At 37.3% G+C, this 21,607-nt stretch overlaps 6 protein-coding genes across 14 annotated transcripts in view; 3 read left to right on the plus strand and 3 right to left on the minus strand.

Moving 5' to 3' along the window:
• Positions 1 to 1,038: 1,038 nt before the first annotated feature.
• On the minus strand, positions 1,039 to 3,804 carry LOC123875920. The gene has a single exon (XM_045922017.1). The coding sequence runs from the start codon at positions 3,408 to 3,410 to the stop codon at positions 2,124 to 2,126; it is 1,287 nt and encodes a 428-aa protein (XP_045777973.1). The 5' UTR covers positions 3,411 to 3,804; the 3' UTR covers positions 1,039 to 2,123.
• A 258-nt stretch (positions 3,805 to 4,062) lies between these two features.
• Positions 4,063 to 5,547, minus strand: LOC123875929. The gene has a single exon (XM_045922036.1). It carries the CDS (start codon positions 5,375 to 5,377, stop codon positions 4,424 to 4,426), a length of 954 nt encoding a protein of 317 aa, XP_045777992.1. The 5' UTR covers positions 5,378 to 5,547; the 3' UTR covers positions 4,063 to 4,423.
• Positions 5,548 to 8,897: 3,350 nt separating this feature from the next.
• Positions 8,898 to 11,372, plus strand: LOC123875915. Its single transcript, XM_045922007.1, has 2 exons — positions 8,898 to 9,343; positions 9,430 to 11,372. The coding sequence occupies exons 1-2, from the start codon at positions 9,215 to 9,217 to the stop codon at positions 11,011 to 11,013; spliced, it is 1,713 nt and encodes a 570-aa protein (XP_045777963.1). The 5' UTR covers positions 8,898 to 9,214; the 3' UTR covers positions 11,014 to 11,372.
• Positions 11,373 to 13,210: 1,838 nt separating this feature from the next.
• Positions 13,211 to 20,453, minus strand: LOC123875931 (glutathione S-transferase 1-like). 5 transcript variants are annotated; one of them, XM_045922041.1, is made up of 7 exons: positions 20,432 to 20,453; positions 15,522 to 15,660; positions 15,035 to 15,093; positions 14,569 to 14,710; positions 13,763 to 13,956; positions 13,460 to 13,557; positions 13,211 to 13,377 (listed from the first exon to the last, which is right to left on the minus strand). In XM_045922041.1, exons 1-7 carry the CDS (start codon positions 20,443 to 20,445, stop codon positions 13,286 to 13,288), a joined length of 738 nt encoding a protein of 245 aa, XP_045777997.1. In that variant the 5' UTR covers positions 20,446 to 20,453; the 3' UTR covers positions 13,211 to 13,285. The 5 variants fall into 5 exon arrangements, with proteins under 5 accessions (XP_045777997.1, XP_045777996.1, XP_045777995.1 ...); XM_045922040.1 differs by lacking the exon at positions 20,432 to 20,453 and adding an exon at positions 16,147 to 16,452; XM_045922039.1 differs by lacking the exon at positions 20,432 to 20,453 and adding an exon at positions 15,989 to 16,119.
• LOC123875932 (glutathione S-transferase E14-like) lies at positions 16,600 to 18,728 on the plus strand. Of its 3 annotated transcripts, none has more exons than XM_045922044.1 (5): positions 16,619 to 16,835; positions 17,366 to 17,519; positions 17,899 to 18,096; positions 18,261 to 18,380; positions 18,488 to 18,728. In XM_045922044.1, exons 1-5 carry the CDS (start codon positions 16,756 to 16,758, stop codon positions 18,680 to 18,682), a joined length of 747 nt encoding a protein of 248 aa, XP_045778000.1. In that variant the 5' UTR covers positions 16,619 to 16,755; the 3' UTR covers positions 18,683 to 18,728. The 3 variants fall into 3 exon arrangements, with proteins under 3 accessions (XP_045778002.1, XP_045778000.1, XP_045778001.1); XM_045922045.1 differs by lacking the exon at positions 16,619 to 16,835 and adding an exon at positions 16,842 to 17,000; XM_045922046.1 differs by lacking the exon at positions 18,261 to 18,380 and having other exon boundaries at positions 16,600 to 16,835.
• LOC123875904 (epidermal growth factor receptor substrate 15-like 1) overlaps positions 19,705 to 21,607 on the plus strand; it is a 31,838-nt gene continuing 29,935 nt past the window's right edge. For all 3 annotated transcript variants that reach the window (XR_006798223.1, XM_045921996.1, XM_045921997.1), the window contains exons 1-2: positions 19,705 to 19,785; positions 20,225 to 20,269. Coding sequence is in view for 2 of the 3 variants with exons in the window: in XM_045921996.1 (XP_045777952.1) it covers positions 19,759 to 19,785; positions 20,225 to 20,269 (72 nt within the window). In the remaining variant the exon portion in view is untranslated. The remainder of the gene's footprint in view (positions 19,786 to 20,224; positions 20,270 to 21,607) is intronic.

Below are 21,607 nucleotides of genomic sequence, written 5' to 3' on the forward strand. Positions count from 1 at the left end.
GTTGTATTCCGTTTTTTATTTTGACTGCTGTCAGATCTCTGGAACAGTATTGTGTTAGTAATGACGCTGTAATACATATATTTGAGTATAAGATAAATCTAAATTAAGTACTTAAGTATATAAAAATAATATTTCAAAGTGGAAAAAAGAGCACCAACTAAATAATTTTTACTTAACCCTTATTATTTTTGTAAACTTAAATCAATTCTTGAGAAGAAAAAAACAAAAAGTTCTACTGCTTGGAATACTTTGTGTTAACAAGGTTAACTTTATAATATCAGTCTTAGTTTTATAATTTTTAAAATACAATAAATCAAAAAAAAAACTCATAAAAATGATATTCTATGGGATTTCTTAAAATTGACAATTTTGTCAAAACAAAATATCTTTCCACAAAAAAAATTACAAAACATTTTTGTGCAAAACAATTATAAGGTCACATATTAAAAAAAATACTCCAAAATCTAATTTAAAATTCAAATACAATCAGTGACTCACAAACAGAAACATTCTTGGTTCAAATGAAACTGAATTATAATTTAACACACTTTTGAAAGTTAAAAGACCCATGTAATTGGCATAAAAAGAAAGTTCCAACTGAATGAAGTAATTATGCATACAAATTAAATTACCTTACTCTTCAATTTTAATAAAAGATCAAACATCGAAAAAGAGCTCTATATTGAGAGCAAAAGAAATCACAAATTGGGAATGTTATGGAAAATAGTTAAAACTAAAAACTAAACAGGCCTATACTGCCTATACCTTACAATAATTGTATACTTAAGTTGCAAAAAAATAAATGGCTCATTGGTTTAAATTCTGCAGGTACTTACTACAGAGTAGGTACTTAAATAAAGTATAAATAAATTCTTAAGAAATAAATTGAAAAATATTCGAGTTACATTAATATAAAAAAGGCTGGGTACACAAGTTATATTTAAGTGTAAAGTTATAGATTCAAGTCATTTTCAAATGAAACTAATTCAATATTCAATTTTTACAAAACAATGCTTTTAACTGGTTATTTATTCTGTGAATATTGGAATCTATTATTTTAAATCTAATCTTAGTCACACCCTGTAGACAAATGACTATATTAGACATACATGAGTAGTAAAAGTGTATACAAAGCCTTTCTTTTACCACAAAATGTTGGGAGTTATTGAACTTTCATCATTAATTGAACATTAAAAGTTGATATGTATCTTAGTCACTCCCTGTAGCTACATAACTATTAGACATACAATAGTAAAAGTCTGTACAATGCCTTTCTTTCACCACAAATGTCAGGAGTTATTGAACTTTCATCATTTTATTGAACATTAAAAATTGATATACATAATTGTAATCACACCCTGTAGCTAATGACTATCAGACATACAATAATAAAAGTCTTTACAAAACCTTTCTATTACCACGAATGTGGGGAGTTATTGAACTTTCCTCATTAATTGAACATTAAAAGTTTATTATTGTAGAAAAAAAACAATCATCTTTAAACAAAGAGAAAGCAAGAGACATTGAACTTTACTGTGAAAAGAAAAAGGTTGATTGTCCATCAGCAGGGAGGCACCCAGTGTTTATTCAGATGGTAAATTCTAAGAACAACTGTGCCATTACCAAGTGAGTGATTAGTGATTACTAATTAACTGTTTACTGTCTTAGTGGACAACGGAACTGTTATCTTAGGGATGTGGCTTATTCTTGGGACATTCTCTAAGGCTTTGTTCACACTTCTGTCCTATCTAAAAAGCTGTTTACAGTAAAAAATAGTTTAAAAGCTATCCCCAAAAATATGGAAAAGGAAAACTGCCTCTAAAAAAAGTTTGCTACATAGGATTTTTCATATAATTTATAAAACTATAACCAAAACCATGTTATTATGTGCCAAAGAATGATTGATGTCTCTCACATAGACTATCTACTTGTACTTTGCACTATGCAAAGCAATGAATATCATTCTAACACTAAACACCTTGCTCCTATGTAGTAATATAATTCACTCAAAAAATATTTTTAGCAGTTTTGTTACAGCTTTTTAGACAAAGAACTTTGACAGGGCTAAGATACAATAAAATGAGGTATACATTCCTGACACTGCTGAACTATTCTGTGGCCCTTTACTGTATCTTGCATCCCCTTCTTTTCTTTTGCATATCAGCTTGCTTACTCTTTTTCTTAGCCAGCCCCTCAGCTGTTATGTCTGATATGACTGACAACCGTTTTGATGGATCTTGTCTTTCATAGCCCTGCTGTGGTGTAGAATGGTCAGGAGGGTATGTGGAGCTGTATAAGTTGTTGTTTTCACTGACACTGTGTGGCATTGACGTGTTAGGGCTGTTTGGACAGTCAGTCAGTACATTGTCTGTAGGATAATGTGACGCTGGCCTAATGCTCACTGGGTCTGGGAATCGTGGCTTCTTTCCAGTTGAAGGCGGTGGTGGGGGATGTCTATGGTGAATTGAGCTGTTCTGCTTCTCGGTATCAAAAGATTTGGAATGCTTGTGAGATATATTCAAATTAGATCGGGATGTGCCAGGTTCTTGAGGGTAGTATTGTTTGGATATTTCTTTGGATAATAGTGCACTGTTTTTAGACTGGATATGCTCGCGTTCGAATGGTTCAACATAATTCAAATCAGAGTCAACTGATTTGCAGAGACGTAATCCATCTCTAGGCCCCATTCCTTCACGAATCATGTCTCGTGGGTTGCTGTAAGCATCACATAGAGTAGCCTGAGGAGGATCCGGTAGAGGCATTTGCTGGAGCCTTTGCTGCTTTTTGAGTAGAGCTTTCTGTTTTGCCTTTTCCTTGGCCCGTTGCAGTTTTTTGTACTCTCGTTGCTGGAGTAGTCTGGCGAGCTCCCCGTCCTGGGCTTCCACCGCACATTTCATGTCAGCAAGTAAGCCATCTTCACCTTGAACTTCGTGGCTGAGTGCACGGGCTAACCTGGCATCTCTTTCTTCTTGCTCTAGACGCAACCTCATCTCCTCAATCTCAGCTGCAGACAATCCTAGCTCTTCAGGGTTTATGTCAGGTGGTGGGAATGCTTTGGATGAGCATGGTTGAGGTATGGGCGGTGGTTCTGGGTTGTGTTTGTAGCGCTGCCTGCGAAGGTTGATTTCCGCCATTTCCCTCGCGATCTCCGCGTCGATGTCCGCCTGTCGCCTGCGCGCCAGCTCTCGCAACTGGACTTCGTGCTCTATATCGCGTTGCTCATTCAACGCCAAAGGGAAGTCTTCCCGGATCTGCTGGTTACGGTACCTGTTCTCGCAGAGATGAGACGAGATCTCGCGGTCCTGCAAGTGATGCGCCAGCGCACCGTCCGTGCGCACTAGCCACTGCTCCCGTAAGTCGGTCACATGCCCGATTTTGGGCATCGTATCACTCGTTTTTACACCCGACATTGATATTCTATATCATAATCATTGTTTTACACAAATCCAATATTGAACGGGGCTGAACGCGTGCTGCGTAGAAACTAGATAATCACCACGAACTAAAAATTATGTTGAAACTTAAAACACGGGTGTTATCATCGAATACCTTTCACAATAAGTAGAAAACTTTCTTCGCGACACGTGAGAATAAGCATGCACTTTTTACGATTCACAGCGATCTATCTCTGTGTGAACAATAGCTTTGATAATCTACATAATTAATTACTGAACTTGCACCTTGCTATGCTACGCCACTCGAACCAACACAAAATATCCCTCCTCCTCACAACAAATTCAAGAATTCCAATTAATTTTGACATCAATGGCCATGACAGGTGAATTCCTCAAAGTGATGGGCCAATTACTAACAAGCCCAAATCGATTTTAAAATCGATTCAAACTTAAACGAAATAGTTTCAATAGTAAATCTGACCAAAGAGTATGTAATCACATTTCGATGGTCCTGTGCCATAGACAACAAAATTCATCTTCTGTGCGTTCCATGGTTCCGTGCTGTTTCGTCCGCGGTTCGCGGAGCTCCCCAGAAACCCCAAAATTCCTAATCAATCGGAATCGGTGTATAGTGAGTAGGGCATGCAGGTACCTTGTGCAGTGCTCTTCGTTGCCGGCGAATATCGGGCCCGATTCTTCTTGCTTCTTGCTTGAGGCACTTTAGTGTGTTTTGTGGGTGTGGTGGAATGTGGTATTTATTGCACTCTAACCGAAATTAAATTAACTATGCCGAGAAAGGGCGGCGAGCCGCGGCCGATCCAACCGAAAACCGATGAATGAATTTGACAGTGACACTGTCACCTGTCAGACGACAAAACGACAACGTGACTTTGACAGCTGGAGTTGCCGCTTAAATAATAATTACCAAACATTCCCCCGCCCAAGCAGTCTTCAACTGCTTCCGAAAACCTAATAAAAACTAACAACTATTTAAGCCTAAACCAAACCGAAAATAAACCTAATTAAAGCTAATCTAAGGGCAAACGAGACAATTTGGAGATTGCCCGTTGCAAAACTGTACCCTGCGCTACCCGTACATCTGCGAGCCTGACCACGCCGTCCTTCCCAGGATACAACGCTACTATCCGACCGCGGCGCCATTGAAGAGGTGGCGCATTGTCCTCTTTTAGTAAAACTAAATCCCCAACTTTAGGTGGGACAGCTGGGTCAGTCCACTTCAATCGCTGTTGTAGGGTGTGAAGATATTCCAAATGCCACCGATGCCAAATTCTTTGAGATAGTTGCTGTAGCAACTGAAAGCGAGATAATTTATACGTCTTTTCATCCTGAAAGGGGTACTCTGGAAGCGCTGTTAGCGGTTGTCCGATAAGAAAATGACCTGGGGTCAGAACCTCTAGGTCATTTGGGTCCGAAGACAGAGGGCACAAAGGCCGTGAGTTCAAGACTGCTTCGATTTTGCAGAAAACCGTACTAAGTTCCTCGAAGGTCAAAGTTGTTTCCCCAATAGTACGTTTTAAATGCGTCTTGGCCGACTTTACGGCCGCCTCAAATAAACCGCCCCACGACGGGCACGCGGGAGGATCGAAGAGCCAGGTTATACCGCGCCGAGCTAAATCATGACCGATTTGTGATTGATTTTGTTCCAAAAATTTGAAAACTTCCTTTAAATATCTGTCACTGCTCTTATAATTTGACCCACAATCTGACCTAATGATCGCTGGAAAACCGCGTCGCGAGGTCATGCGAGAGAGACAGGCGATGAAGGCCTCCGAAGACAAATCCGAAACTAATTCTAAATGGACGGACTTAGTGGCCAGGCATACAAATACGCACAAATAGGCCTTGGTGACCTTTGGATTCCGCAACTTATGAGACTTTACATAAAATGGACCTGCGAAGTCGGTTCCCACGCCTTGAAAGGGTCTAGCCGCTAAAACGCGGTCTTTAGGCAGATCTCCCATCAAGGGTTGGGTTGTGAGTCCCTTTAATTTGTAGCACGAAATGCATTTGAATGTGATTTTTCTTACCGCTCTTCTGGCCGAGAGAATCCAATAGTCCCGTTGTAATATGGCTAAAAGAGCGTTTGGGCCTACATGTGAATTTTTCAAATGCGAATCCGAAATTAACAGATCAATAAAAAGTCCCGATTTAGGAAGCAACAATGGATGTCTGGCTTCATAAGGTAAGTCCGAATGTTGAAGGCGTCCTCCAACACGAAGGAGTCCGTCCGAGTCAATGAAGGGGTTGAGACGTTTCAAATGCCCCTTCAAGGTTTGGCCTTTCCGAACTTTCTCAATCTCTGCACCGAAACTATCCCTCTGCACAAGAGAGATCCACGTTAGCAACGCGTGCTTCCTATCCTGTGTTGTTAAATAAGGCGTAGTATTCCGATTATTCTTCCGACCGCAATTAAAAATGAATCTCCGAATCCACGCGGTAACCGAAATAAGCCGATCTAAGGAGCTATAACGCTCCACGAGGAAACCGAAATCTGGGAGTGGTTCTGAATTTGTAGCAACCGAACACCGAATCCCAGGTAAATCCGCAGGTGATACCTGATTAGCCTTTGATGCAGGCCAAACCGATTCCGAATAAGTTAGCCATCGCGGACCCCACCACAATGGATGAGATACCAGACCCGAAGCTGTTAGGCCCCGTGAAGCACAGTCGGCAGGGTTCAATTCGCCCGGAATATGTCGCCACGTGATTGGCACTGTAGAATTTTGTATCTGTGAAACTCGATTAGCCTCAAATACTTGAAGAGTATGAGGTGAAGTTTTAAGCCAAGCTAAAACTATAGAACTATCAGTCCAACTGAATACCTCGTGAACATCGATGGTCCTTTGCAAACAAAGGCAAACATGATGCAGAAGCTTAAGTAGAAGCACGGCTCCGCACAACTCCAATTTAGGAATCGTCAGACGTGTTCTGATTGGGGCGACCTTACTTTTGGCCATTACTAAATGAACCGAAACATTATCTGTGTCATCCACGGCGCGTAAATATACAACAGCTGCGTAACCAGCCTCCGATGCATCTGAAAAACCGTGCATAGTAATATTTTTTACCGCTGGTGGGAGCATACATCGCGAAATCCGAACATCTTCAATCCGAGCGAGGTCAATTTTAAAATTAATCCAATCTCGTTCTAAATCCCCAGTAATAGGTTCATCCCAAGTAAAACCCGAAAGCCACAGACGTTGCAAAAAACATTTAGCCCGAAATAAAACAGGAGTGATCCACCCGCTTGGATCATACATGCGAGCAATTGTCGACAGTATTTTCCGTTTAGTAACCGAATGTCCATGAGTTAAATCCGTCCGAAAAGAAAAAACATCCTCTACAGGATTGTATTGTACCCCCAAAACCGAAGTTAAACTTTGCATGTCTGGGTTATCAAACAGATGAGGCACCTGTTGATGATCGTCAGGCAAGTCCCGAAGTAAAACAGGATCGTTCGAGATCCATTTCCGTAATTCATATCCTCCTGATTGCATGAGCCGAATTAACTCTTGTTGCAGTTCAAGAGCTTCCGATTGTGAGCGGCATCCCGACAGAATATCATCAACATAAATGTCGTTCTCTAAAACCGAAGCCGCCCGAGGATACCGATCACGTTCCCGATCAGCCAACTCTAAAAGCGTCCGAATCGCAATGTAAGGACTAGATTTTAACCCGTATGTGTTGGTTCCAAGTTCATAGGTAAGAAGGGGCTCATCTGGAGACTCTCTCCAAAATATGAGCTGGTACCTTCTGTCCAATTTATCAATAAGCGTCTGCCGAAACATCATCCTAATATCCGTCACAAAGACAACTTGATGGCGTCTGAAGTTCATCAAAATCTCCGAAATATCCCTTTGTAATTTAGGGCCCGAATGTAAACACTGGTTTAAAGAAACCCCCGAATTTGTGACGCAACTACCGTCAAAAACAACGCGTACTTTCGCATTTTCGTCTGAATCCTTAAAAACCGCATGATGTGGTATAACAAAATATTCTTGTCCGCCTTTAAAATCAAAATCCGAAACCGACATGTGACCGAGATCCAAATATTCACGCATAAAATTAATATACTTCTCTCGTAAGACCGAATTTTTCATAAGTTTCCGTTCCAAAGCCAAAAATCTTTTTTCCGCAATAGTTTTCGAGTCACCTAACAAGGGTCTGTTAGGTAAAAATGGCAACTTCGTGACAAACCGACCATTTTCCAACCGATACGTATTATCTTTATAAAACTGTTCACACTCTAGATCAAGTGGAGCAGACCGAGAGGATGTTTCTGGAGGTTCCTCAACCTCCCAGAACCTTTGAAGAGTGTCCGAAACCGAAATACCAACGACTTCCGAATCATCAATCAACTCAGATTGTTTAGTGAGTTCTACAGGACCAAGTAGAACATAACCGAAAATAGTGTTATAAGCCGTAAGACCGATAGAATTTAAAATTATTTTATCTCCTCCCATAAGAGATCCTAAAACATCCGAACCGAGCAGCAGTTCCACTGGCGATGACTGGTGAAAGTGGGGATCTGCTAAACTTAAGCCGGTGGCTAGGTCTTTCACCGAATCATCCAAGGTCACCGTAGGTAATTTTCCTATAACCGTTTGCATACACAAAACAGGAGTAGTAATTTTAGGAAATCTTTTATTTATCGGAGAAAATGTCACCGAAGACCGACCGATTATAGTTGAGGTTGTTTCAATACCTCCAACACCCATGATCCGTTCGCTACACGGATCTAAACATATGCCCAACCTGCCCACTAAATCTGTACTAATTAAAGACCCCTGAGATCCACTGTCAAGTAAGGCTCTGGTCGAAACCCCCATTTCCGAATTTATTTCTGAATTAAAATAGACTTTGACTATAACAGTGGGTAAGAGTACAGTTAGTAAAGGGCAAGTGGGCGCCGAATCCTAGCGTCTGGTAGGTGAATAGAGGAGAGCACGATCGTCATCTCGCCTACCACTCTCATTCCGCTCGTCATAACGCCCGTACCCAGGCTTATCACTACGATTTACATTACGTGAGTCATCTCGCTGCTCCTCACGTCGTCGTGGAGGAGATGAGGTACGTTGAACGGGTGAAAGATCGCGAGGTGACTTGACCCTTCCGACGTTAGATTGCTGCCGAAAGCCCCCGCCCGTGCGAGGGGCTGACCGCTCGGCCGAGCTCCGATTATTATTACTGTTATGTCGCTGGTGCATCCCCGACCGATTAAAACATAGCATCGGGTGATGCTTAGTGCTTCCACAGCTGCAATGAAGCTCCCGGCGGCAATCGCGGTAGCTGTGGTTCCCCAGACAGTGGAAACATAGACGTTCCTTGTCAACAAAATCTTTCCGTGCAAAAGGCGACATGGATTTAAACTCCGGACAAATTGTTAAGCTCGAATGTTTCGAATCCCCACAGCACATACACGGCTGCTTTACTTCAGCAGCGGCATAATGAACCGATCTGCGAGCGGGCTTCGCTTGCCTCGAATTGAGGCATGGAATCAACATTTGGGTTAAGTGCCAAAAAAATCAAAGTTGGAATTTTGCCTGTCAAATGTGCTACATTAGTTAGCCATTCCGTTACAAAGGTGCAAAGTGCCCAGTAAAATTTATTGTAGTTTTGAGAGTTTTTGGTAGATGGCGTTACGAGTAAGTGCCAAATGTTGTTTCTTTACAAATGGGTCGTGCGTGTATCCGATCATAGAAATGTCAATGTCAAAATTGTCAAAATAACATTCGTTGATTCGTTCAATGGTCATTTCATGGGCGTTATTGTTTCTTTGAAATAATTTGCATCTCAAAATGGACGATAACACAAAACAAAGAACAAAAAATAAAACTATAATAAGAAAATCGTTGAAGGTACAGGGAAAAAGTTATATGAACAGGAAAGGAAAAGTGATACCGGCGAAAATGCCACCGACTATGGAGGTTAGTATCTCAGTAACCATGTAGTTTATTATTGTTTCATTTTGAGTTGATTTTACAACAACGCTAAATAAATATTTATGTTACAGAAAATATGCAAATGTAAAAATCAGTGCCACAAATTAGATCATGACATGAAGTTGAGTTTATTTGAAAAGTTCTACCGTGAAGACTTAAAAACACAGAGAACGTATTTGATGGGTTTGCTTCAATTGCATAATATTAAGCGTCGTCGACATGGTAATTATACCGTACCATCTGATAGCAGACGACAAACGACCATTACATATGTTGTGCCTAAAGGTGATGGTACACTAATACCAGTATGCAAGAAAACATTTTCAGACATTTTTGCAATTACTAAAAAAGAAATAGAGACATTGATAAACAAAAAAAAACATGGTGATACGTCTTTTCGTGATAATAGAACTTCACATAAAAGTTTAAAGTATACGGAAGAGGATGTGCTTAGAGTTAAAGAACATATTAATATGTTCCCCAGGGATGAAAGCCATTACACAAGAGCAAAAAGCACAAAAGAATACCTTAGCCCTGATTTAAACATACATAGATGTTATAAAGCCTTTAATGAACTGCACCCTGGTAAACAAGTAACATATAAATTTTACAGAAAAGTATTTCGGAGATATTTTCCTGATTTAAAGTTCAAGAGGCCCAGAACAGATACGTGTAAAGTTTGTGATCGCTTATCTGCAGTAGTGCGATCTCAAAATGCACAAAGTCGGTCCGCAAAAGCTACTTTGGAATTACATCATCGAAAAGCTGAATCATCTCGGCAGATTATGGCCACAGATAGGGAGCAATCTCAACTGCCAGGCAGCAATACTATGACAATAGCCATTGATCTTCAGCAGGTGCTGTTTGTACCTACATTAACACACTCAGAAATGTTCTACAAACGCCAGCTTAGCTGTTATAACTTGTGCATCAATGTAGCTGATATTGGGAACTCTTACATGTGTCTTTGGCACGAAGGAATCTGTAGCAGAGGAGGCAATGAAATAGCATCATGCCTTTTGAGTTTTGTAAATAAAAGAAATACAAACAAAGACCATCTGATAATTTGGTGCGATAACTGTGCCGGCCAAAATAAAAACAGAATGATTCTGTTCCTATTGATGTTTTTAGTAGCAAATGGTCACTTCCAATCAATCGAACAAAAATTTCTTATAACAGGCCACAGTTTCTTACAGTGCGACAGGGATTTCGGAATTATAGAAAAAAGAAAAAAGGTTATGAAAAGTTATGTTCCTGAAGACCTAAAAAAAGTGATTACCGGTGCGAAAAATACATCACAACCTTTCCAAGTTCTTGATATGACAAGTGAATGTTTTTTCAACTTCCAAGCTGCTGCAGATGACATAATTGTGACAAAAAAGTTGAATATTTCAACAGCATCAAGGTTGCTAGTAACGAAAGATAAGCCAGGTGAAGTTCTCATAAAACAAAATTTCACAGACATAGAACCATGGAAGGTAGTTAATGTTTTCAAAAGAGGAAAATCTATTTCAGATTTAAAAAATGTGGAGTTACATAGACTTTTGACTCACAACACAATAAGCAAAGAAAAAATGAGGGATCTAGAAAGTATGATCGAATACTTGCCAGACAACTGCCAAGAATTCTACAGGAATTTGTGTGCTGATCATTAAAAAAAAACCTGGAAAAATTGCATTTATTAATTAAAACAAACATAAACAAAAAAAATTCTAATATGGCACTTAGCCCCAATGATAATAAAACTGTATTGGCACTTAAGTCCTTATAAATTACAAAAACCTTGCATTTTGACCCATTTCTAAATTAGTTTTTAAATAATGTCTTTTTTGAAATAAATGTTTTTTAAATTAGTATACTTAACAGGTGTGTGAATAAACAGTATTATTTGTAATCATTTGCACATAATAATGTGTCTTAATAAATGTTGATCCATAATAAATACAGTTTTATTTTATTTATCATCAAAATGTATTTTGGCACTTAGCCCAAATGTTGATTCCATGCCTCAATTGTTATAGTCATTATGCTGATTTGTTGATTCCAAATTCGCGCACTCGATTAAGCGGCATTCCGTTTCTAAAAATTCAACTAAGTCCGAATATTTAGGTATGGTATCCGATTCGCAACCAAATTTTTGTTCAAAACGAGATTTAAGTGACGCTGGTAATTTTGATAGACATATGTGTAAAAGTATAAACGACCATTCCGAAACAGGAAAACCGAGACGCTCTAATTGATTAACCGCCATAATCAGTGGATTTAAAAATTGTGACCGAAGACCGCTAAGCCGACCCGAAATAGTAGGTAATTTTAAAATTTGGTCAACGTGTACGTCACCTAAACGCCGAGTGTTCTGATACCGTTTCATTAAAAGATCACGGGCAATACTATATCCTTCATCCGCAATCTTGAGGTGTTGGACCAATCCACGGGGTTCACCGGATAAACACGACATCAAGTATGCCAGTTTCTGTGCCGGTGACAAATCTGAACGTTTATCGACCAGACTATCAAATAGATTGTTAAACCCCACCCATTGGTCCATCTCCCCAGCAAAGGACGGAAGCCGAAGGGCTGGCAAACGTGACAGCAGCGCGTCCAGATCGGCGACCTCCGATCTAGCATTTACCGTAGAACTGCTAGAATTCGCAGGAGCCTCTTCTAACTTAATCGACATTAGTCTATCAAAAGCTTCTAAAGCACGTGCATAATCTGCGCGGGCTCCCAGAACTATTTCCCTCTCAGCTGGAACACCCTCATCCACCAACTCAAGGATGCGCTGATATGAGTTTTCCAAATTCATGAACTCCGAATTCACAGTCAGAAGTCGTACTGATAAGCGCCTTGAATGGTCAGGCCTATCTATAAGGTCCGCGCTGTCCAACAACCATTGTAGCTTAACCCTAAACTGGGACCAATTCGCTCTGACAGACATCTTTAATGCATAAAAAAATCCAAGAAAAACCGAAAAGAAAAACCGAAAATCCGTAAAATACCGAAATAATTAAAAAATTACCGAAATAATAAAATACCGAAATAATGAAATACGTAAAACACCGAAATAATTAAAACATAACCGAATTAATAAAATACCACATTCAAATCATTTACGATTTCCAAAAATCACCAAGAACCCATGTGTCGGCCTCAACAAAATCAGTACGTGAGTAGCCGCCTTACAATATAGGTACGTTAGGTGCCACCTTAACGTGCCTACGTAATCAACACCCGATAATTTTATTTTTACCGAGAGGTAGGTAGATAGAAAAACTTTTGAAACTCGTATTATAACCAAAAAATATCGTGTTTTAATCACGAAAAAGACCGAAAACCACGCTCTGCTACCAAATGTTTCGTCCGCGGTTCGCGGAGCTCCCCAGAAACCCCAAAATTCCTAATCAATCGGAATCGGTGTATAGTGAGTAGGGCATGCAGGTACCTTGTGCAGTGCTCTTCGTTGCCGGCGAATATCGGGCCCGATTCTTCTTGCTTCTTGCTTGAGGCACTTTAGTGTGTTTTGTGGGTGTGGTGGAATGTGGTATTTATTGCACTCTAACCGAAATTAAATTAACTATGCCGAGAAAGGGCGGCGAGCCGCGGCCGATCCAACCGAAAACCGATGAATGAATTTGACAGTGACACTGTCACCTGTCAGACGACAAAACGACAACGTGACTTTGACAGCTGGAGTTGCCGCTTAAATAATAATTACCAAACACGTGCACGTATGCTGGCTGCTCCCATTTTGATGCGGTTTATGCTGACATCTTACGTGTAGGCTTTAGCGGTGGCTTTCAACTCAAATTAATTCTTAATCATTTTCTAAATTTTAAGTAAAACACATTTAACTAGTCCACAAAATATTTTATTTTAAACATAAAATAAGATAGGAAATTAAGTAGATGAATGATTTGAAAGTATTACCTACGTTTCAGCCAACTTGCCACCTGTTGATCGTCTCGTCAGTGAAGATCGCGGGCGTTTATTTTCTTTTGAGTCAAGTACATTACCAGTATCTGGACAAATACAAAACCTGGTTATGAAATGTTTCATTCACATAATATCTTATTGCATATAAAAGTTTCGGTGATCTCATACCAATTCTTTTAGTGAATTCATTAAGCCCTTTGAGATTTCCTGTCGTGTAAAAAGGTTCTTTAGACATTCGGAACATCCAGCTTAATAAAACAGGAAACCTGAAAAAAATTGATCTAGATCATCTACCGGTGGCTCCGCAGATCTTCATCACTGGCACCGTTAACGTAGTCTAAGAATGTGGAACTATGGTTTCCTATTTCAAGGATCATAGCGTTGTCTAAGCCTTAAAAATCGACAAGCAAGTGAATTTAGTCGGTCAAACATATAATAATATTATATTTTAAAATAGGGTAGACTGTTTACTTGTTTTTATCCACCGGTATTAAAACGTGCAGTGTGCTGACGGTAGCCATGATAGCGATATCCCCAAGGGTCATGTTGGCACCACTGAACCACGAACGGCCTTTCAGCATCGTCTCCAGCTCTCGATACGCATTTTCTACCTCTTTTATTTGCTGGTGCATTACGAATCGGCTGTTTTCGTATAAAATTGGGTACTGAAAAATAGAGTCTTAATCATGCATTTTATTTATTGATGGATGTTTTGGCCAAATCCTTGTTGAGATAAGATTAGCTGACTCACCCACCCTCTGGCTACTTGGGTGGAATATCTCAAAATCCTATCTTAGTGAGTTTATTTTATAGATACAGATCAAAGACTAGTAAACCAGGATAACATGAACGAAAAATCTCTTAGTGTGGTTGGAGCTGGTTGTCTTATAATTATTATATCAGTTAGGTAGTCAATTTAACCTTTCAAATTCAAGTATCTTTACCTATTTAATACGAGTCACTTGTAAACTGTAGCACTTATGCTATGTTGAGACTCAAGATTCTACCATCCACCGGTCCGAAAGCAGTTCTTAAGTATACACGAAGGACTTTGCTTAGCACTCATTGGATTGATGTGGGTAGATGAGAACTCATCTAGCGTATTATGGAAGGCCAACGAATGTTTGTTAAAGCCGATTCCTTTGTTGGCATCCGTTGGAATGGTTATTAAGCTCAAAACCCCTATTAATAGAAATAATAGAAAGGAGTCATGACCCTCAGTAATGAGGAATACTACTAAGAGAGATTTCTTAAAATAATTGAAGCACTATACTCACAGCACAAGAGCGATAATGTGGATAAAGTATCCCGCTATCATAGTGCAACAGTTGGTCAACTATCGCGCGACCGGCTGGATTAGTGGGTAGTAATTTTTCACAATCGCAATAACGTGAAGCTATGTAAGTGTTTATAGCGTGACTGCAACAAAAAGAAGATAAATGCAACTAGTAACAGTGATGGGCAAGCATCTTGAAAAATGCACAGTGCCTACTCGATTTGTAAGTCTTTTTGACGGGTCGAAGGGGGCACGACGCGAAGGGAGTTCTATCACGCGGGTGGACGCGCTTGGTTGAACAGTTGACCCTTGCGTTGAATTGCACCACTTCACCACTCTTTGTTAAAGATGTTTGTTGTTAATTTTTTTTAGTTAGTTATATGATATTCAAAATAATATACCATTGAAAAAAAAAAACATTATTTTGATTTTTCATTTTTTAAAAAATATCACGAACTAGAAATTACCTATCGCATAATATAAACTCTCCGTCCTTCAAAATCGGTAAAGTTTGACGTGGATTCATCTGAAACAAACTGATTTTGTAATATACATATTATGAGAAATATATCAAATGCTTATCTTATTTTCCTAAGGTACCTAACAATAGCCTTTTTATGATTATGAATCCATGAGCTCTTATCTCTCACCATCCGCAGCTTCACTATCGTGAGAGTTTAATGAAATTCGGCCTTATTCCTTGATATTATTAAGGAAACCTCTGTGCAATTTCAGCTCGGAACAAGGCTGGGAGTTGATGAGTTGGCCAGTGAGTCAGGACTTTCGTTTTTATGAGATGAATAAAGAAATAACAAAAATGTTTTGAACATTTTTACGATTTAAAAATTAAATCGCCGAAAAATTATTTTTCTGGTTGGGCTGGTGTACGATTTCCACAGGGTGCAATAGCTTCATTATACATTAAATAATTATTTAATTCGTATAACTACGAACTGCAATAAGATCGGGAGCCTGATGCTCAGCCTTGTCCATGTTGACATCGACTTCTGTGAGGGTGACGTTCATAGCATCGAGGCCCATCATGACGGCGCGGCACGCCGGGCTGGTGTCCGACTTCCACAGCGTGCAGTGGCTTCATTATACATAAAATGATATGTTAGCGTTCTGTATACTCTATGCGGTGCACGAGTCCAGAGCAAAGTGGAGATGTTTGGAGATGTGTTGAGCAGATCAATCAGATTATTGACAGACTATGCTTTTGCCCGCGACTTCGTCCGTTTGGACTACATAAGTTTCAAACTCCTTTTTTACCCCAATAGGAAACAGAAATTGCAAAAAACCAAATTAAATTTGAATTTCGCGGTTAGACCCGTTTAATTCACCTTAAGTACCTTTAAAAACACGTTGCAAAGTATAACTTTTAATATTTTTAATCCAGTAAAAGTTTATTACGTTTTTACCAAAATTTAAAGGAAGAGACATCAATTCTGATTTGACGGAAATATGGAGCCATCGATGTATTGGACCAATCAGCATGAACGGAGAGATCAGCATGAAAGGAGAGATAGCTGGACTGCCCTCAATTCTCCCTTAAAAAATGAACCTTATTATAACTTACAATAGCGACGTGGATAAGTTTTTAGCACCAAAGTTTCCCATTATCAACACATATTCTGGATTTTTGATAAAAGTTTCCACATTTTTTTATGAGACTTGCCACGGATTACTGTCATTCACTTCCACGTCAAACTTTAGTTATTTCTAATAATGGAGAACGGAATTTTTGCTCAAAAAATGACAGAAATCTCAATCACATGGCCATAAATTTTAAGGTCTCCTAGCCATGACTGTATTATTAACAGCAAACTTCTATCATACTTCTGTCTTTGATTAGGTAGGTATGCTTCTATCGTGCAATCATAGTGATATCTTAAGGGAGCCACGTTGCTCTAAATTAAAATAGTTATTAAACAAGGAGGTCATATCACCCGGCAAAAAAAAACAAATGTTTTTAACTGGACCTCACTGGCTTAGGCACCCTATTTATAACTATGTATGAACTTGGTCCTCTATAACTCTAAATAATTCAGTCCCTGGCAGATGGAATGAAATTGATTATTAATGTATTGAAATAAAGTCAGCTCTCAAGTTTCAAGTTGCGACCTCCATTTGCTTGTTGTTATCGTGACTTCAAACACCTAGGTAGGTAACTATCTTGTTTCCAATAATGCTGATGTTACGTTTAATTCATAAAAGTGCAAGTAAACAGTTTTCAAGATCTTATAAGTATTATTGCAGCATGGCTGAGTAAGTGTTTCCGGTTATTATATTACATTTCTTTGTTAATTAATAATATTTTTGTTGAAATATAACTCGATGAAATATCAATACCTAATCTTGTTACTGATTTGCTTTGTCTGGATTGAATCAAAATAAAGAAAAGCTATAAAATATTCAGTATGATTTCCTTAGGTACCTATATATTTTGTGGATTTATTCTTAGTTCTGCAGCACATAAGTAGGCAACCTAACTTTGTTTCTTGAGCATTTTCAAAAAAAAAAAAAATACACCTTAGGGAAGCGTGCTTGTCAACTGAGTGGTACCAGTGTTCAGTGGAGTAAATCTGAAAATGATTATTGATACAAAGATCACGATGACTTCTGATAAAACCATAAAACACATCTGTTGAAGATTTCCCTTCTTTATTTCAATGGCCAGGCACCCTTATTTATCATAACAACTCATAACTGGCAGCATATTAGGATATTATCTATGACTGACAGTGTGAACTGAGGCAAGTGTAGGATTTTTTTATTATAAACTTTTTTTGAAACAGGACTGCGCGGATGAATATTCCGATAGTTTATGGCGATGAAATATCTCCGCCAGTGAGATTTGTTACGATGACAGCATCTATTTTAGGAATCGATTTAGATTTTCACAAAATCGATTTATTTAAAAATGAAAATAGAAGCGAATCTTTTATGAAGGTAGGCCTAAATTATAATTGTATTCAAAATAGTTTAAGTGTAAAATTTCTAAATAAATTAATTAAAAATTGTTGTTCCTATAAAAATTCAAATTAAATATTGCATTGCGTTTTTTAATCTCATTCACTACTAATATCATAAATGGGAAAGTGTGTTTGTTTGTTGGTTTGCCTTTCAATCACGCCACAACAAGGCATTAGATTGACGTAATATCTTACATGGGTTTAGTTAAAGACATAGATTACTTTTTAATCCTGAGATTTTTAAAAACATAAATCCATGTGGACGAATTCACTTGCATGATCTAGTATTCTATATTTAAGATCTAAATGATTCTATACTTAAATAAAACATGGAATGTTTTATTTTTATTTTTCAGATAAATCCTCTACAGAAAGTACCAGCAATGGTGGTTGGGGATATTACAATATGTGATAGTCATGCTATTGCTACCTATCTTTGCCAGATTGGTAACGATACTCGTCTCTACCCGGATGAATCACTCCTCAGAGCCAAAATCAATCAAATTTTATTTTTTAATTCTAGTACTTTGTTTCGGATTGATAGTGAAATATTCGTACGTATTATGTAATTTTAACCATCGTCATCTTATGGTTGTGCTTTCTTAGAAATCAAGTTATTGTAATTAGGTACACTTGCTAAAATATCAATGCCACGAAATAATATTATATCTAACTATACATAATTAAATTATTTAAAAATAAAATTACATGTTTACAGACAGCATATTTTTCTCATCAATGGCCTGTAAATGACAATAAAATAGAAGAATGGCTATCGGCTCTTGACTATTTAGAATATCAATTAAATATAAATAATAATTGGCTAGCCGGCGCCAAGGTAAATATATTGTCTTGCAGATAAATATTAACTTATCACATACAGTTACTGAAAACAATATGAAATTATTGTAAGCTTATATATATATATATATACTTAATTTTCAGATGCACCTATGCGACATATGTGCAGTGCCGGTGGTTACATCAATGTTACAACTGGTGCCATTAACAGAAAGACATCCTAAAGTAGCACAATGGACAAAGAAGTTCGAAGACTATCCATTTTATGAAATAAATAAAAGAGGCTTAGAGGCTTTGCGAAACTGTATTGATGTGATGAACCATGTTTACAATAATTAGCAGATAATTAATGATTGTTAATAAATTGAAAACAAATTATAAAATAGTGCTAGATCTCTCCAATTTCATCACCTTTTCAATCTCCTTTTCATAATGTATTGGTAATTTATAAAGACTAAGATAAATAACTTGCTAGTTATAAATTATTTAATATTGAAAAGTCAACATCTGCGTCCTGCAACTGCTAAGCGATAAAGCAAAGTTCCCAGCCAATGAAATCATTTGTTTCACTTTTTCCCATTTAGGCTCTCTTGACTCTTCCTAGAGTTTGGCTAATGAAAGATGACACTCTGCTTTTTTCCAAACTTTTTAGTGGGCAACCCTAAAACGTCGATCGACGTCAGCCATGACAATTGAATTTTGATACTTGGTTTAAATTCGTAAAAGATATTAATATTAATTATTATGTTTTCTAAAACCATGTCTCTTATTATCACATAGCTTTTATTATATTACGATTGTAAGCTATATGATATTACATTATTGGTTATGATCTTAAGACAAAAAATGTTTTCTTTGACAATAAAACAGGAAGATTTATCAGGGACATCAAAGTGTCTGGGAATCGAATTCCCAACCACTTGACGAGTTTTTAAAAACTTAGAGGTTTGTAAAACCGGATATATATGTGAAAATATTTCTATGTTCTAAATAATTAACATTAAAAAAATTAAATAATTGGAAGTATCAAATTAAGTTATTCACATTTTTCACTATAAGTTTGGGGATGCCCTCAGTTTTTTTTTTTTAAATTTGCTGGGCGATTTCAGTCTCATCTTTCACTAGCCAGACTCTAGAAGTCCCTTTAGAACCTTCCCTTCCATTATTAGGTACATTATCTTGAACATATTATAGACCAGCCATAAAAACTTAATTACTTTTGGCTACAGTTACAGTATAAATTAAGTTTTTAATTTTAAAATTACATTTGTGGGAATCGATATTAAATCGATTTATCGATTATTAAGAGAGTTCGTATCTCACATCATGACTATGTCACATCACTACGCCGACTGATATGTCAAATCTCAATTGTCTATGGACCCTATTGATTGGTCGACGAGGAGATGTAAAAAATGGCTGCCTTGCCTTCTCCTACTCAGGTAGAATTAACGCAAATTAAATTACTAGTGTAGTGATTATTAAACTGTTTTGCGGTCTCAAATGATGTTTAATAAGTTATCTACAGTTTAGTGAGGTTTGGTTAATAGAAAAGAATTTGGAACAGTACTATATTCGGCATCGAAGTGTGCGAACTCTAGACGGATTACGCTGTTACTAAAACTAATAATTTCCATAGTTTTATCCTATTACTATTAAAGTTCAGCAGTTATGACAATAGTGTAGTGATTATTGGTGGTGTTAATTCGAGTTGCAGCCCCCTAGTTGCTCAGATATTCAGTAAATCGGTTTACATTTTGCGCGAACATTGAATGTCAAGAACACTATAATATGTCACACCCATATAACGAATGAAAATAGTTGTGTTAAATAGAATTATATCGTGAACTCGTTCTCAAAATGTGGATTGAACCATTGCAGGTGGCAGGGACCCACAGTTCTATATACGAAGCTTACTATCACCAAGTGAGTATGTTCTACTGTCCTGCATAGGACTTACTTTGATGTTTTTAATTGAGTAGGTACTGTGTTATTCTCTTTTATATTTTAAAATACAAGGAACAAAGGTTTTTTCTTGCTGTACTATAGATATGAAGGTTATCATAAAATCAATAATTAAGTTCTTACAAGATTTGTACCATTGTCTGGATGGTTTTATGTCTAGTAATTTTAACCAACTTCTGAAATTTAAATATAAATTATAAACTTATACTTATCTATTAAGTATAAGTTTATCCATTTATCTACACAAGTTAATTAACATAATACTGCTAATGTGGCTAATTCTGTTGGACACAATCTTCAGGTCTAAACCTTGTACTCTCCTTTTTCACAGAGAGTATTATGAAAATGTTAGCAATATATTTAGACCTATTATTTTAGTATAGCTTAAAAATTTACAACAGAATTAGCCACAATAGATACTTAACAAAAGTGTATGATAGATATGAACATTTTTAAAAATTGTTATGTATTAATTTAAGATAATATTTGTTAAGGACTTACTTGTAACAGTATCACTTACTTTTTAATTTGTAAGCACTACTTATGTGGTGCCCATTTTTGGGGCATAATGAAATCTTAACTATTTCAACTAGAGTAAGCAGGGCCTTTATGCCTCTAATGCTTGCTTGCACTCTTTGTTTTCTCAAGATAAAACTTTCTACATCCATCTCCAGAATGCAAGCTCTGTGAAAAAATTATTTCAAATCGGTTCACCTTGAAAGGTAACAGACAGACAGACAAATTTTTATGGTTATTATTTATGATATTAGTAGAGATAGTATAGATTTCCTGGAAGTTTTTTAGGGAAATATATTTTTAACCAACTTGAAAAAAAGTAGGAGGTTCTCAATTTGACTATATGTTTTTTTATCAGTACAGAGATGTCTCTGTGAGAATCAACCTCCAACAATTTTATCTTATTACTTATCTGTATCTTGTTTGTTACATTTCAATTCTTGTAGTAACTGTGTGTATTTATCATTTATCATTGATAAGAATCTACTCTGTTCACATCTTTTGTGAGAAAATGGATGGAAGTTCTTTAGTTAATCATATTCAATGACAAGTCCAAGTAAAATCTAAATCTTGTATTTAAAAAAGGTAATAGACCAATGTTTATTTTTTAAATGAACATTAAGATAAAATTAAAATTAATTAAACATTATTATAAAGGGCACAAGGACTATGAAGCACACTAAGGGTTAGATCAATAGAGCTCACTCTGACTTTGCTTAGACTGAGAGCAGAGTTAAAACTTAAATTAAAACTAGACAAACATATCTCTCACATAAATCCATC

Source organism: Maniola jurtina, chromosome 20 (assembly GCF_905333055.1).
Source record: "Maniola jurtina chromosome 20, ilManJurt1.1, whole genome shotgun sequence".
NCBI classification, from domain to species: Eukaryota; Metazoa; Arthropoda; class Insecta; order Lepidoptera; family Nymphalidae; genus Maniola; species Maniola jurtina.

Excerpts from the sequence above, each read along its gene's own strand:
- LOC123875929 (XM_045922036.1), bottom strand. The coding sequence starts at position 5,377 with ATGGGAGATCTGCCTAAAGACCGCGTTTTAGCGGCTAGACCCTTTCAA.
- LOC123875932 (XM_045922044.1), top strand. The coding sequence starts at position 16,756 with ATGCTGATGTTACGTTTAATTCATAAAAGTGCAAGTAAACAGTTTTCA. Across the intron at positions 18,097-18,260 it reads GGATTGATAGTGAAATATTC|ACAGCATATTTTTCTCATCA; the intron begins GTACGTATTATG and ends ACATGTTTACAG. Across the intron at positions 18,381-18,487 it reads ATTGGCTAGCCGGCGCCAAG|ATGCACCTATGCGACATATG; the intron begins GTAAATATATTG and ends CTTAATTTTCAG.
- LOC123875920 (XM_045922017.1), bottom strand. The coding sequence starts at position 3,410 with ATGTCGGGTGTAAAAACGAGTGATACGATGCCCAAAATCGGGCATGTG.
- LOC123875931 (XM_045922039.1), bottom strand. The coding sequence starts at position 16,041 with ATGGCTCCATATTTCCGTCAAATCAGAATTGATGTCTCTTCCTTTAAA. Across the intron at positions 15,094-15,521 it reads AGGCTCCCGATCTTATTGCA|ATGAATCCACGTCAAACTTT; the intron begins GTTCGTAGTTAT and ends AGTTTGTTTCAG. Across the intron at positions 13,558-13,762 it reads ATACCGGTGGATAAAAACAA|GTTTCCTGTTTTATTAAGCT; the intron begins GTAAACAGTCTA and ends AATTTTTTTCAG.
- LOC123875915 (XM_045922007.1), top strand. The coding sequence starts at position 9,215 with ATGGACGATAACACAAAACAAAGAACAAAAAATAAAACTATAATAAGA. Across the intron at positions 9,344-9,429 it reads AAATGCCACCGACTATGGAG|AAAATATGCAAATGTAAAAA; the intron begins GTTAGTATCTCA and ends TTTATGTTACAG.